The 15136-nt window shown below is 61.3% G+C and overlaps 2 protein-coding genes and 1 long non-coding RNA gene across 3 annotated transcripts; 2 read left to right on the forward strand and 1 right to left on the reverse strand.

Moving 5' to 3' along the window:
- Window positions 1–1370: 1370 nt before the first annotated feature.
- On the reverse strand, window positions 1371–8115 carry LOC125962200 (uncharacterized). Its single transcript, XR_007473707.1, has 2 exons — window positions 7949–8115; window positions 1371–2846 (listed from the first exon to the last, which is right to left on the reverse strand). It is a non-coding gene; the product is annotated as an uncharacterized LOC125962200 (long non-coding RNA).
- MRPL12 (mitochondrial ribosomal protein L12) lies at window positions 1438–4990 on the forward strand. Its single transcript, XM_004275571.4, has 5 exons — window positions 1438–1571; window positions 2167–2353; window positions 2527–2610; window positions 4364–4498; window positions 4596–4990. Exons 1-5 carry the CDS (start codon window positions 1498–1500, stop codon window positions 4710–4712), a joined length of 597 nt encoding a protein of 198 aa, XP_004275619.1. The 5' UTR covers window positions 1438–1497; the 3' UTR covers window positions 4713–4990.
- Window positions 8116–8296: 181 nt separating the features above from the next.
- Window positions 8297–14976, forward strand: SLC25A10 (solute carrier family 25 member 10). The gene is made up of 11 exons (XM_004275573.3): window positions 8297–8549; window positions 10579–10698; window positions 11263–11377; window positions 11466–11514; window positions 11770–11811; window positions 12674–12717; window positions 12867–12937; window positions 13220–13312; window positions 13624–13701; window positions 14588–14644; window positions 14734–14976. Exons 1-11 carry the CDS (start codon window positions 8457–8459, stop codon window positions 14833–14835), a joined length of 864 nt encoding a protein of 287 aa, XP_004275621.1. The 5' UTR covers window positions 8297–8456; the 3' UTR covers window positions 14836–14976.
- The last annotated feature ends 160 nt before the right edge of the window (window positions 14977–15136 follow it).

Genomic DNA, 15136 nt, shown 5'->3' on the forward strand with positions numbered 1-15136 from the left:
TGAGACTGAGCACTGAGGAGCTGTCCTCTCTCCACCCAGCCCTGTGCTGCCCTGACTCCAGTCTGAGTCTGGGATGCCAGTTGAGAGTCGTAGCCTAGAAGAAAACATTTAAGACAACGCAGACTCGCAGCCTCTTGCATTCAGGATTCAGAACATTTCACAGACTTTGGACAAACCTCTTGGGTGACCCCCATTTTAGCTTGTCTGCGAAGGAATGGACTAGTTTAATAGGCACAGAGCTCATGTCAAAGGAATGGCCAGAATCACAGAGGTGCTGGGCCGAGGGCAGCCCTGTCTCCTGGCTCTGATCTAAAGTCAGGGCTGTTCTGCCTGGGATCTTAGGAAATCATCTGTGGCGTCTGGGACAGCAGCGAGGGGGCATGCTCTCTGTTGCATCTAAAGAGGAAAGGCCCCAGGACCTGAAGGACTTGGGATACCCCATGTGCCAGATGTTTAGGAGCTGGACTAAGGCAGGGGTGCAGAGGCTTCTGGCAGGTGGAGGCAGAGCCCAGGCTTACAAATGCTCTTCTCCCAGGACCCCGTCTGACCCCTTCCGGGCTCAATCACAACCCTTAGCAGACGCTGTAAGCCGAGTCCCGAGCTCCCTGCGGGTCTGGTCCAGGCGGAGGGCGGCGGCCTGGCTTCCAGGGTGGCCAGGACAGAAGGACAAAAGGTGCGCCCGTTCTGGCCAGAAAGGCAGCCGTTTAGGTACAGGAGGAAACCGAGGAGAAGGCGGCCCAGAGGGTAGGGGCGCTCCTGCCACCAGGTGACCACAGGCCACGGACAGCCGGACCCCCGGGGCGAAGCTACCCAGGAAGGGAACTGGGGACCCTCGAGCCCGCCCTGCGGTAGCGCAAACTTCACGAGCCCGGGCTCGGGTGCAGGCATCACTGTGCCGTCCAACAGGGCCAAGTCCCGGCCGGTCGTCCCTAGTGGGACTGCCCGGGGATCCAGCCCGCCTCTCCGACTCGGACGGAACCCACGCCGTGGCTCAGCCTTCTCTGGGCTTCATTCACCCCCCGGGGCGGAGAGCCCGGGCCAGCCGCTGTCCGGCCGCCGCCAAAGAGTGGTCTGCGCGTGTCCCGTCCATCGTCTTCGGGGTAATCTGGGAGCGAGAGGAGGCAAGTCGAGGTGTGAGCGTCCTCCTCCAGCTCGTTTGCTCGGCGGCCCTGGCGGCTAGAGCGTCCTCCCTAGCTCCTATACCCGATGGCCCTGGCGGCTAGAGCGTCCTCCCCCAGCTCCTATGCCCGATGGCCCGGGCGGCTAGAGCGTCATCCCCAACCCCTATGTTCGGCAGTCCTGGCGGCTAGAGCGTCCTCCCCCGACACCCAGCTCGCATGCTCGGCGGTCCTGGCGGCTAGAGCGCCCTCCCCACAGCGTATGCTCGACGGTCTTGGCGGCTAGAGCGTCCTCCCCCAGCGCGTATGCTCGGCGGTCCGGGCAGCTAGAGCGTCCCTCCTACTGGGAGCCGCGTGTGACCTTCTCGCTTGCGGAGCGATGCTGCCGGCGGCCGCAAGCCTCCTATGGGGGCCGTGTCTTAGGCTTCGAGCCGCCGCCCTCCGCCTCGCCAGGTACCGCAGGCCGCCGAGGGCCGGGCAGCCGGGCACTAAGGGTGCAGGTCGGGGCGGCGTCCGCGGGCGGGGGGCCACCCCGGACTTGGTGGGTCCCTACGGGGGTGGTGGGCGCGGGGCCCCCTCCTGACGATCCCCTAACCGCGGGGGCCGCCGATAGTTCCGGCGTGGCCCAGGATGACCTTGGACCGGTCCCTGATTATTTCCGAGCTTCAGTTTCCCCGGCATCACAGTGACATGGTAGGACTTCCATGAGTGGATCTGGCGTTCTGCCGCCAGGGGCCCTAGGTTCTGAAAGGCTTTGTGCCGCAAAATGCATTCAAGTAATTGCCTTACCTTTGTGGGTTGGTATAGTTCATCCAAGCCGGAAACAACGTCGTGGGTAGCGTGTCTGCATTACAGTTACGTGGGTTTCTAAGGCCCTTTGAAGAACATAAAGTAGCTGGGAAATCCCTTTCTTATCCACGTGGACCCTGGAGTCTGAGAACCTGAGTCAGGACCAAGGAGCTAGATCTTCTGAGCTCATGGCACCTACCTGCCTGGTCCGTGTCACCTGCTTGTGCCAGGCTGATGACTCTGTTTGAATGGGGGTTAGGCAACAGGTACCTCGTGTCTGCTCCGTGCGCCTGATGAGATGCAGCAGCCATCGAGGGGGGGAGGCCCTTGCTGGTGCCCCCCTGGATAACACCCCCAAGGAGTACCCCCCCAAGATCCAGCAGCTGGTCCAGGACATTGCCAGCCTCACGCTGCTGGAGATCTCAGACCTCAACGAGCTCCTGAAGGTATCATGGCCCAGGCCGGGTAGGGAGGTCTGGGGCCCTTTCCTGGGGTATTTGGGAATTTGGTAAATTGTCCAAAGGGTGCTCCATGAATGCAAGGATCTTGCCAGGCATGTCCCTGAGCGTGTCTTGGTGTGATGGCCAGCTCCTGAAACTACCTTTCTCTGTTCCTGCAGAAAACGTTGAAGATCCAGGATGTGGGGTTCATGCCGATGGGTGGCGTGGTGCCTGGTGCTGCCCCTGCCGCAGCAGCCCCCGAGGTGAGATCAGGCTGGGGTCCCGTGCACAAAGAGGTGTTTCTCTGGTGTCCAGCTGCCGTCTTGCCTCACCTCACGTAGCCAGGTTTCTCTCTTCGTCCCTCATCTGGCTTCTGCATCAACCAAACACACGCTGAGAGTCTGCGTGCGCTTTCTGGCTATGGGTGCCCCTGCAGCCTCCCTGGGACCTCCTCCCTGCCAAGGATGTGCAGGTCCCTGCCCATATGAAGACCACGTTCCTAGTAGAAGGGGAACAGCCAAAGGAGAGAAAACGAGAAAAAAAGAAATTTTATCAAACAGAACGGGGAAAAGAAAAAGGAAGAAACTTAAGAAACGGGGAGGGTTACAGTTTCAAGGAAGGCTGCAATGAGGAGGTGACTCTGAGGGAAAACTTGAGGAGTTGAGGATGACAGCGAGGCAGAGGGATGGCAGGCACGTGGGCCATAGAGCATGTCAGTCTGGAGCAGAGAGTGGGGGAGGTGAGGGGCAGCCCCATCCTCTGGATGGCTGGGGCAAGTTTGGGTCTCTTTGTGGAAACCAGAAGACTTGAGTCCACAAACTAATTTTGGGTATGGTTTGGTTTGGGTTATTTGTAATTTTTGTTACAAGTCTCGAACTTGTAACAAAAGGAGGAATGATAATACAATTACCCATATATCCATCTCCCAGCCTCAATAATCGTAAAGGTTTTGCCATATTTGTTTCTTCCATCTCTTGAAGATTGAGGCAGATTTCAGATCTGTTTTGCCTCGTGTGCTGCAGCATCCATTCTGACCAGCCGTGAGCTTTTTTGCACAACAAGTACAATTACCAGGGGTTTCTATCCCAGCCCTTTCAAGTTTTGCTAATAGTTCCAGACTTTCTTTAAAACAGTAGGTTTACTCAAATCCAAACAAGGTCTGTGTGTTGCATTTGGTTGTTGGGTTTCTCAAGCCTCTTAAATCTGGGTCGCTGCCCTCAGCCCCGTCCCCCCAGCCATCACCTACTAAGGAAACCAAGTCAGGGGTCCTGTGGAACGTCCCACGTCCCAGATGTGTCTGATGGTTCCACCAGCGTCATCCACTTCTCCCTCTACTGTGAACTGGAAGGTGGCTTTACAGTCTGAACATTTGGGGCAAGGAGAGAGAGAATTACTGTGTAACTTGTCTAAACTGGAGCACTTTTAAGAATAAAGGGGTGCTGTTAATAATTAGGCAGCAGACCCAAACCAGGACTGCCCCAGGCTGTTGGGTCATGTGGTCCTTGCTCTAGGGGCGCTGCAGTCTTCACTCGTGACAGTAGGAGCTCTGTCATGCCCGGTCGTCCCATCGTTGGTCACTTGGTGGAGCTGAAGCTGATTGTATATTTGTCATCAGTATGTAACCTTGGGCTTGGCTGACCACTGCACCAACACTGCTTTTCTGTAGCGTTATTTTATGTGCAGAGCACTTTTGGTGTCGCTCTTCCTTGTCTCGTAAGTTACAATTTTTAAAGGACAAGGAAACTAGAGTGCTGGGTGGTGGGGACAGAAGGCAGTTTTCGAGCAGCCTCTGGAGAGATGGAGCGGAGTGGGTGAGGGAGGAAGAGCGCCCAGTTGGGCAGCCTGGGTCTACCTGGCCTGCTGTGGCCTCCCACTGGGATCGTAGGCTTTGCTGGGCAGCCGGCCTGGGCCTTGCCTTTGGGGTTACAGGACATGGTGGCCCAGGAGTGAATCTGCTTGCTTCACCCCATCCTTTCTCATCTCGCCACCCACTTCCTCCCTCCCTCCGTCCCCCAGGCAGCAGAAGAAGACATCCCCAAACCAAAAGAACAGACGCATTTCACCGTCCGCCTGACAGAGGCAAAACCTGTGGACAAGGTGAAGCTGATCAAGGAAATCAAGAACTTCGTCCAGGGCATCAACCTCGTCCAGGTGAGGCTCCGTGCACCGCACAGCCCTCTCCCACCGTCACTGACAGCTCTCAGGCCTGCCCAGGCCCAGGCCAGGTTCTGACTTTGCTCTCTGGCAGGCAAAGAAGCTGGTGGAATCCCTGCCTCGGGAAATCAAAGCCAATGTGGCCAAGGCCGAGGCCGAGAAGATCAAGGCGGCCCTAGAGGCGGTGGGCGGCACCGTGGTTCTGGAGTAGCCGCCCAGAGGACTGTGGACAGGGGTCCCGGGCCCCGAGGGGGGCTCTACCTGCTCCTCGCGAAGCACCCAGGCTCAGCGGACAGAGTGGCCTCGGAGCAGAACTGGGCACCCGCACTACATGGCCAACTCCGTTCTGGGACAGATGTGGATGGACCTGCTGAGATGGAGAGGGAGGGGCAGCCACTGCCCGTTCAGCCCCAGGGAGGACTCTAGAAACTACCAAGAGTGTACATGCCCCGCTGTGGCTGCTGGGAAAAATGCATTGTCCAGGCCCTGTGTGTGGAGTTGTTTGTCAGGTGGGCACTATATGCAGGGGGCTGTCCTCTGAGATCCCACTGCAGACAGCAGCCCAGAGGCAGCACAGGGGGCTCTGGGCATTGCCTGTCCTGCTTGCAGGGGCAGCAGCTGCTGCGTGGCTGGTACCAGATCTTCACCTGGGAGCTGGTGTGGGGCGCCTGTGGAACTCCTTGCCCTTAAACTTTGGCGGTCTTCAATAGCACATGCAGCCCCTGGCCTGGGCAGGTGGGAGTGAGGTGTGTACCATAAGTGGGCACAGCAGCCCTGTGAGAGGCTGCCCAGCAGGCAGGAGGATGTGTTTTGCAACCTGCAGCAGTTGGTGTCAGCTGCTCCCTTAGAGGGGGCTCAGGGAGCTGTGTCGTGGAGCCAGGGGCGAGGTGAGAGGGGTGGCCTTGTGCCAGAGTGGTGTTTACAGATGGCCGTGGCCGCCCGAGCTTCAGGCCCTGCCTAGTGCCCTCCTGCTCCAAGGACCCCTGTCTTCCTTCTCTTGGGGAAGCTCCATCTCAGCAGGGCCCGGGAGGGGGCAGTAGATTCCTTCCTCACTGGCCCATGGCAGGAGGCCCCTGGGGCTTTGGGCAGAGCGGGAGGGCAGGTGGCTGCAGGGCATTTTGAGTGTCCACTCTGGGAAGGCACATAGTTCCTGTGACCCATGGGGGCCCACCCCTTCTGGCCTGGGTCTCCAGGTCCCACCTGGAGCCCCCTCCTTTGGCTCTGAGGGACCAGAAGGGGACACTAGGTCTGGGAATGCCACCCTCTGGGTGGGACGGCTCAGGACAGGCCCAGGAGCTGCCAGGCTCCCAGGTGGGTGTGCCCAGCATCCCCCACGCCACCTAGGTGTCCTCCCTGAGGACGTGCCCCTGGCTGGCCCTCATTGTTGGAAGGGTCCAAGGACAGGGTAGGCAGCCCCTTGACCAGAGAGCCCCACTGGCCAAGCCTGTGGCCCATGAGGTTACTGATTCGCCAGCAGCAGATCTCTGGGTGTGCCTTTTCTTCGCAGAGGGGACTGTTGGCCACCTGGGGCTGGGTGTGGCCTGCTGATCCTGCTGCCTTTTCCTAGGGGCAGGGAGTGGTTCCAGGCTCAGGGACACCCCCCAGCCCAGGCATTCGTGGTCACTGGGCCTCCCCCACCCGCCAGTGACCTGGAAAGGCTGCTTGTGCTCTGAGCTCCTCCATCTTTCCAGGGCAGCTGGTGTGACGACTGGGGCTCCCCTCACCCCACCCCCCAAGGATGGGGCCCTCTGTTCCATGCTGCGGGTGACTGCACCTCTGGGACCATCAGGCCCGACTTCTCCCGCCTTGTATACAACACATGGGATGCTGCCATGGTGCTCCCACCTGACCTTGAAGTCCTACCTGAAGGTTCTGTGAAGATCCTGGGCCTTGCCTTCCCAGGCAGCTCCCTGGCCCAGGCCTCCTGTTGGGGGTCCTGGCCCCTCCACCTCCCCCTGATCTGCTCCAGCCTGTAGGTGGCCCTAAAGTGCCTCAGACCTGGAAATGGGTGGAGTGTGCCACTGGGGATCACCCTGGGTCCCTGGAGCCCACTTGGCCCTTAGGCTTGGCGTTAGGAGGTGGGTCTGCTGGGCATCCTGAGTTGCCCTGCTGAAACCCATGCAAGACCTTACAAGATTCCATCGGAGCCTGGTAGGATTTGGCCTTCATCCAGGCTCATGAAATGGTCACAGAGGACGCAGCAGTGGGAGATCCAGAGCTGACTCACGTGCTTCTCACCCCCACAGACACCCCCACCCCCCTCCCCGCCAATTCCAGGGACCCTGGCGTCTGCCAGGCTACCCACATGGCTCCATCCTCCCTGCCCAGGCACCAAGAGGAAATGTGTAAATGCCGCAGCACAGACACCAGATCCCAGAGAGGCCTGGCCTGGCAGCCCTGTCCTTAAGCCCTCGCCTGACCTCCCCATCACTCTCTCAGACTTCTGCACAAGTCTTTAGGGTCCATTTGAGAATCTGGGATCTTTTTGAGTTCCGTGACCTATAGTTTGCACATCCACCTTTTTCTAAAAAGGGTGCTCCAGTCTCGGGGCACTTCCCGTTTTCCAGGATTCCTCCCACATTTCCAACTGCCCTTTCAGCAAAGCACTACCCCTTGCCCCACCCTGGGCTCCTTGGCATTTCTGGGCTGGAAATCTGGAGCCAGCTGTTCATGTTCCCAACTGATGACAGGGGTCAAGGCCTCCTGGGGTTCTGGAAGACACAGTTTCCTTAGTCTCCAGGTGGCCGCTTTAAGCAAATAGCAGGGTTTGCTCAGGCACCTAATGCCTCTCACAGAGAATCACTGGGTGCTCAGAGACCAGGCTGGACTTGTTATTCAGGGTGCTCGGTGGGCCCAGGGGGCCAGGGGTTGTTTCCCTGATGCCTGTCACCCTTCTCCCTTGGGGTGGGGGCTGCAGTGGCCAAGCTAGGACAGCAGGATATAGGTCCTTACTAGTGCAGGGGTCTCTGCCTCTGCCTCCCCCGAGGTCCATGTAGCCCCACCCAAAAGCGGCCCTGGGGACTCAGATTTCTCTGCCTGGCAGGTGCGCCTTTGGGCTAGCAGCACACCTGCACTTCCGGTTTGCTGGGAGATGTGCATCTCCTGCTGGGGCCAGGCTGGGGCAGGCAGTTTGCTGATTGCCGCCTCCCAGGAGCCTGAGCCCCACGCCCCAAAGCCCTCTCCTGGGCCGCCTCAGGGTAGCTGCCTGGGGCCGTGTGGTCAGAGCAGGCCTAAGGCTGGAATTGGCTGGGCGTTCTGGGAGGGGCGGGTAGGCGGGGCGGCTAGTCTCTCCGAATTGCCTTTGTCCCTAGTTTTCCTGTAATCCGCAGGCTGGTCCTAAGGAGGTTTGCCGCAACCTCTAAGCAGCTGTACGCGTCCCGGAGCCTGCGCCGCGGGGGTGGGACACTGGGTGCAAGTCCAGGGCCGCGACAGGGGGCGGGCACTTACGGGAGGCAGGCCTCTAGCAGGGGTGGGGGCTGGCAGAGCGCCCAGGCCACTCGGGCCGTGACCTTCGCAGACGTGCCCTAGGCTCCAGGGCGGCCCCGCGGGCTGGCCGGCGCAGGGTCGGGGAGGACGCAGGTCCCTGGGAGGAGTGAGGGAGGTTCACCCGCTAGCTCCCTGCGGTTCGCGCGGCCCACACCAGTGGGGGTCCTCTAGGCGGCTCTGTGGGGCCCACGAGGCTGACCTGCCGGCCGCGGCCGCTTTAAGGCGGGGGCCCCGCCCCCGGGCTCGGGGCGGGGTCTTAAAGGCCCCGCCCCCTCGGCTCCTCCCCCGGGCCGCGCGGGCGCATTGGCTGTGCGGGGCGCGGGTGGCCGGCGGCCCTTTGAACGGGCGGCGGCGCGGAACGGGCCGGGTTGCGGCTGGGGCGGGGCTGGTGTCCGGGCTTCAAGGGCTGTGTCGGGGTCGGGGCCGGACACCTACGCTCCTCGGCGGCGGTGGCGGCGGCGTCCGGGCCATGGCGGCCGAGGCGCGCGTGTCGCGCTGGTACTTCGGTGGGCTGGCGTCGTGCGGGGCCGCCTGCTGCACGCACCCGCTGGACCTGGTCAAGGTGAGTGCGGCGCGGGGAGGGTCCGCCGAGAGGCTCTGCGTGGAGCGGGCGGCGGAGGTGCCCCATGGTCCCCACTTTGCTACCTGTGTGACCTTGGACTGGTCCCTTGGACTCTCTGAGGCACTTTACCCCGCACTTTTGAGGACACTCGTTCTCCTGGCTGACACGTTGAGGGGGTGGTTCTCTGAGCGCAGCTGGAGGCACCCCGGCAGGACCACGCGCTCCCTCTGCCTACTGGGTGCCAAGCACACACACAGAGACGGAGGAAGGATGTGGCCGGCAACCTTGCTTTGGGCTGCTTCTTCCTGGGAGGTGGGCATCTGGAAGCCATGATCCCAAGGCTGCATGCAGGTCCTGCCCAGTGAAGGTGATTGTGTCTCCCAGGGAGAAGCAATCACACTGTTTCTGCGTTTTTTTGAAAAAATGCTTATGGGGCAGAACAAGACAGAGACTCCCTTGTCCCTGAGGCAGGCCAATTTTCTGCCCTTTTCTCACCACAAACAACAAAGAAGGGCCAGAGGCACAAAGCATATTTTGGCCAGTGGGCCCTGGGCCAGGGAACCTGGGCTGTGGTCTTGTGGGGCCTGTTGGCAAGGGCAGCCCCCTGGCCACCCCCTTCCTTATCCCCACCCAGAGCAGCCTGCACCCCACATTGGCCCCCTGGGAGGGATTGGCACCTGTGTCCTGGGCTGACCCAGCCACCCATCAAGCCTGGCCACCAGGAAAAGCATGATTAGCAGATGTTGGGGATGGGGCTGAAGCTGGTAGCCCCTCTGGCATTTTAGAGACCTGGGAGAGGCCTGCATGGCTCCTGGTAGCCCCCAGGGCCTGTGACGTGGCCTGGCAGAGCAGGGCCAGGTAGGAAGGTGCTTTTTGGTTTGTGGAGAGAGGAACCCCTTCTCATGCCTGTTTTGTTTTACTTTCTGGATGCCCGTACAGGTCCCTTTGCCCTCCTGCCTCCCCCATCGCAGGCTCGGGAGGATCAGGCTCACTGTCTCTGCCTGGATGTGGACACAGCCTCCAGGGGCTCTTGGAGCCCTCCCTGGCCCTGGGCCAGCCTAGAGTCACTTGTCCAAGGCTCCTTGGGGCGTCACTGCCCCTTGCCCCCTCCCTTCCGCCCAGGTGCTGTTTTGCTGCAGAGCGCTTGGGGTGGGGGTGGGAGTCTGGGAGGCCGGCAGACACAGGAATGTGGCCGCCCTCTGGCCCAGGGAGCACACGGCCCTGTGCTGGGGTGAAGCGGGCTGTGCCGGCAGCCATGGAGGCCTCCGGCAGGGGAGGCCCTGGCCAGGGTTTTTACTTCTCGTCATTGTCTTTGGAAAGAATATCTTAAAACTCCTTGAGCTCTGCCTTTGCCCCACGTCTTGACTGAACCCTCACGGTGGCTTCTCGCCTTCACGGAGGCTGCTGTGTGGCCGCCCTGCCCCCAGGCCCAGAGAGCCTTCTGTTCCCGGCTCACAGCACACTGAGAGAAACTGAGGCAGAAGAATCAGTAACTTGCCTCAGCGGGTCCAGCCAGGACCTGACTTGGCTGGAGAGTGTGCTGCAGGGATGGACTCTGAGGCGCCCTTCCCCCTGTGCGCCCCCGGATTCTCACCCACCTCTTCCGAGTCTCCCATGTTTCTTCAGGTCAACTCTGAGCCCCTCTAACTCTGCCTCTCTCGAGAGGCAGGCGAGGCTACAAAGTGGGGCCCTGGAGTTGCCTAGTGTCCTCATCTAAAGGGTGGAGCTGACGACTCCACCCCATGGCAGGTGGAATTGGTCTCACATGTCGGCTGGTATTGTCTCTTGTGAGATGGTGGTGTGAAAAAGAGGTTGGCGCCAGACGTGGACACAGTCCCGGCTCCACTCCCCAGCTGGTGCCCTTTAAGGCTTCAGTTTCCTGTCTCTAAATGCGGGTGCTGGTAGCACTTGGCCCACAGGCTCAGCATGTAAAGGTGGAAGATTGTGGAAAAGGGCTTAGAGCAGAGCTGGCCCTGGTCGGCTCCAGATGGGCCGTGGCTCTGAGCAGGTGCGACCCGCTTCCCCACAGGTGCATCTACAGACTCAGCAGGAGGTGAAGCTGCGCATGATGGGGATGGCGCTGCAGGTGGTGCGCTCCGATGGCATCCTGGCTCTCTACAATGGGCTGAGCGCCTCCCTGTGCAGACAGGTACCTCTGGGGGGCTCCCCACCTCCCGGGGTAGTGGGTGGGTGGGACTCACGGCCAGGGGTCCCTTAGGTCTTGATCCCAGAGCCCACACTCAGCCCAAGGAGGCAGAGGGATCGCTGGCCTCCCCCAGGCCAGTCGCGCCTCTTGTCCACCGTGGATCCCTGTGGGCGTGGAAGCTACTTTCTCCTTTTCAAGGCTGCTTAGGAGGAAGGAACCGTAAGGCCTGGGGAGCCAGCAGCCCCCCGGGTGGGTGCAGGGCGTGGCAGTGTGAGATGTGCTTCTGCCTTGCACAGGGTTGGCCATGCTCTCACAGCCGGCCCGAGACCTCCGCCTACAGATGGGGATACTGAGGCTGGCAGGGGCGAGGCGGGAGAAGAGGGTGTGGGGCCTGGACTCAGCCAGCCCTGGGTTCACGAATTGGCTCAGCTGCTTGCTGACCGAGAGGTCCTTGAGTGTCCCTGTGGTCCACGTGGTGACGACCATGCACTGGAGGGCCAGGGGTGTGGGGGGTGCCCAGCGCCGTCCCTCCCCCTGCACCCTCTGAGCTGGGCCCCTTCTCCCCAGATGACCTACTCCCTGACTCGATTTGCCATCTATGAGACCGTGCGGGACCAGGTAACCAAGGGCAGCGAGGGCCCCCTGCCCTTCTACAAGAAGATCTTGTTGGGCTCCATCAGTGGTGAGCAGCCGGGTGGGCGGCGGCAGGGCAAGTGGGGCGGGGGTCATGTGACCCCTTGCCAATGGTCACATGTTGGCTGTTGTGACAGGTTGTATCGGCGGTTTCGTGGGGACCCCCGCGGACATGGTCAACGTCAGGTCAGTGCAGTCCCCGAGGCTGGGTTCTTGCTGTCCCCTGGTGGGGCTGGCCTCGCTCGCTGGGGTCTCAGTGTGTTCAGCCTGGAACAAGCCACTCAGACCTCAGGGTCTGGGGCACTGGGGGATGGCGCTGAGCCTGTGGCGGGGCAGCCCTGGGCGGGGCCGGCTGCTCACTGCCAGGGGGAGCCCCTGACGCCTGCTGGGGTCTGTGGGGCGTCTGGCCCTGCCGCCCCCTGAACCCTCTGCTTGTTTCAGGATGCAGAATGACATGAAGCTGCCCCAGAATCAGCGCCGAAAGTGAGTAGCATGGTGTGCCCGGGGGTTTTGGGGATGGGGCTGAGAAGACCCCTGAGCAGCTCTGCCGGGACCCGGTGGGGACTCCAACAGGGCACCGCTCCTGTGGGGTCACGGGGAGCAGGTCGGGCGGCTGACAGCCTTTGGAAACATACATTGTGAGCGTCTGTTTTGGAATCCTGAGGGGGCTTCCAGGACCTCTGGATTCTTCTTCCCCTGTGGGGGGACCCCGGGGTTGGGGGCTGGACTGGGAGGTGGGCAGGGGTTGGTCACTCTTTACTCCTTCTTGCACCTGTGCACGTTTGCATGAAGGGTGGTTTAGAAGTTTAAATGAGTTTGGTCTTCAAAAGGGTTTGGGAGCTGGGTGGTTGTTTTCGTGGTAAAAACACCGTTTTGCGTGAAACCTAAGACACTGGATTCTGAGGCCCTGTTTATGGACCGATGCTGTAGTAAACGCTGGGCGTTGGTATCAGCCAGTTCAGGGAGAAGTGTGGCTCCAGGTGACCCCACTGGCCACTCGCTGGCCAGAGCATAGGCTGTGGGGAAGGGGGCCCGGCACGGCGTCCCATCCTCTCGCCCCTGGTAACGGCCTGCAGACAGGACTAGCCTCAGAGCTGGCAGCCCGCCCCCCCCCCCCCAACAGAGGGTGTTTTCCTGTGGAACTTGGGATCTTCAGGCCCTGAAGTCCCCTGAGCAGGGAGACTGCTCTGAGCTGTCAGAAAAGGCCATTGTTCTCTGGCCCCTGTGGCACTTTGACTTCCTCCTGGCCTGTGATGGGGGCATGGCCTGTGATGGGGAGGACCTTCCCAAGGGAGCCAGTGGTCAGGAAGAGCTTCACATGGGCCCACTCTCTGTCCCCTGGCAGCTATGCCCACGCCCTGGACGGCCTGTACCGCGTGGCCCGAGAAGGTGAGAGGGGAGGTCCTTTGCACGGTGGGGGCCTGGGGCAGCCTCCAGCTGGGACCCAGGAGCGGGCCTAGGGAGAGCGCTGTTAAGGACTTGGGGGGAGGCCGGAGGGGTTTGGGCCGGGCACCCAACCTCTTCCCTTCCCCCGACAGAGGGTCTGAAGAAGCTGTTCTCGGGCGCAACTATGGCGTCCAGTCGAGGGATGTTGGTCACCGTGGGCCAGGTAGGGCTTCCGCTTGGGGTGGGACTCGGGCAGCATCTGGGGGGCCTGGTCGCAGCCCTCTGAGAGGTCCCAGAGGAAGGCAGTGGGCACAAACACACATGGGGCCGGGGAGGTGGGCTCAGGCCGGCCTGGGCCTCATCTGTCCGCCCAGGTGTGGTGACGGTGGATGACCCACAGAGCATGTACTTGGCCAGTCCAGCTGGTGTCATCGTGGGCCCCATCTGCTTTCCCCCGAGCTGTGGGCTGTCCCTTGGGCCCTGAGCATCCCTGCTCCCCCAACAGCTGTCCTGCTATGACCAAGCCAAGCAGCTGGTTCTCAGCACGGGGTACTTGTCCGACAGCATCTTCACTCACTTTATCGCCAGCTTCATTGCGGTGAGTGGCGGGGGTGGGGCCCTGACCAGCCTTGGGAGCTGAGGGCGCCTGGGATGAGCAAGGGCTCAGAACGGCAGGAGGCTTTGGCCCATCTGGCGGCTGCCCCTCTCAGGCTGCATTAGTAGGCGCCAGGGTCCTGGGGAGGAGGCCATGGATTCCCCCAGAGCCCAGGCCGAGACTGTTCCTGTTGTCCTCCATGGCCCTGGGGGTCCAGGATAGCCCTGTGGTGAGGGGGGTGAGGGGGGTGAGGGAGGTGAGGGGTGCCCACCCGCCCTGCCTGGCAGACCCATTGGCGACGACCTGCCTTCCAGGGTGGATGCGCCACATTCCTGTGCCAGCCCCTGGATGTGCTGAAGACCCGGCTGATGAATGCCAAGGGCGAGTATCAGGTGAGTGGGGGCCTCGCCCTGCTGCTGCTGCTGGGTGAGCCTGTGTCCTTGTGCCAGGGTGTGGACGAGGCTCTGCCCCTCCACCCATGACTGCATCCCTCCCGGTTGCCGTCAGGCCTGCAGCAGCCTGGGCTCTGTGTGTGTTTTTGTTTCTTTTAAATAATTTGTTTATTTATCTTTGGCTGTGTTGGGTCCATTGTTGCTGCGCGCGGGAGCCGGGGGCTACTCTTCGTTCCGGTGCGCGGGCTTCTCACTGCGGTGGCTTCTCTTCTTGCAGAGCACGGGCTCTAGGCGTGCAGGCTTCAGGAGTTGGCACGTGGGCTCTAGAGCGCAGGCTCAGTAGTTGTGGCGCACGGACTTAGTTCCTCTGCAGCATGTGGGATCTTCCCAGACCAGGGCTCGAACCTGTGTTCCCTACATTGGCAGGTGGATTCTTAACCACTGTGCCACCAGGGAAGCCACCTGTATGTGTTTTTAAATCAGATTCTTTGACACGTTAACAGAGGCAGTTGGATCACTGCAGTCAGTGAAACTCGGCACGGTGCAGGTCGGCAGGTCCAGCGCCTGGGGCCAAGCACCTGTCCGAGGCTCCCTCCATCACGCACAGTGTCTTCTGTGCCTTTATGGCAGCCGCTCAAGCACCGTAGGTGCCTGGCAGGTCAGCCTGGCCCTGGGTGTTTTTTCAGATTCTAGTTTTGCCTGGTTAGTGGGCAGGGCAGCCCTTGACCTTTGTGCCTGCCAACCCCACCTCCCATGTTTACCTTTGAACTCGCAGGCTGCTTTGCACACTCATGCCTGCCATCAGGTGCGGGGGTGGGGGGGTGGGCGTTCGTGCCTTTCGAGAAGCAGCTTTCCATCTTACTGCATTATCTTGCATTTTTTGCAGGGTGTTCTGCACTGTGCCATGGAGACAGCGAAGCTTGGGCCGCTGGCCTTTTACAAGGTTAAGTAGGGGCGTGGCTGGGGCAGAGGGGCAGGGCAGGGGGGTTCCCTCCAGGACTATCTTCACATCCCCCCTCCTCTCTCCCTCAGGGCCTCGTGCCTGCCGGCATCCGCCTCATGCCCCACACCGTACTCACGTTTGTGTTTCTGGAGCAGCTTCGCAAACACTTCGGCATCAAAGTGCCATCCTGATGTGGCCGTGGGAGCAGATGGGTCATGCCCAGCCCCCTGCCCCAGTATTTTCCAGAGTCCTGGAGGGTCAGCAGCTGAGCGCTGCCCTGAGCCCAGCACCTGCCCGCCGTGCTCCGACCCCCTCCTCCCTGGCTCAGGACCCCCGCCCCAGCCTGCCTGGCCAGCCCAGTAACCATCGTCCCCTCCTGAGCTGCTGCCCACACCTCCACCCCCTGCTGCCCACCCCAGGCTCTCCCCACCTGATGTCCAGCGGCCTCCTCTGCACACCAGTGACTCCCTCAGAGGAAGGTGTCTAGGCCCC

The sequence above is a fragment of the Orcinus orca genome, chromosome 19 (genome assembly GCF_937001465.1).
Source record: "Orcinus orca chromosome 19, mOrcOrc1.1, whole genome shotgun sequence".
Lineage (NCBI taxonomy): Eukaryota > Metazoa > Chordata > Mammalia > Artiodactyla > Delphinidae > Orcinus > Orcinus orca.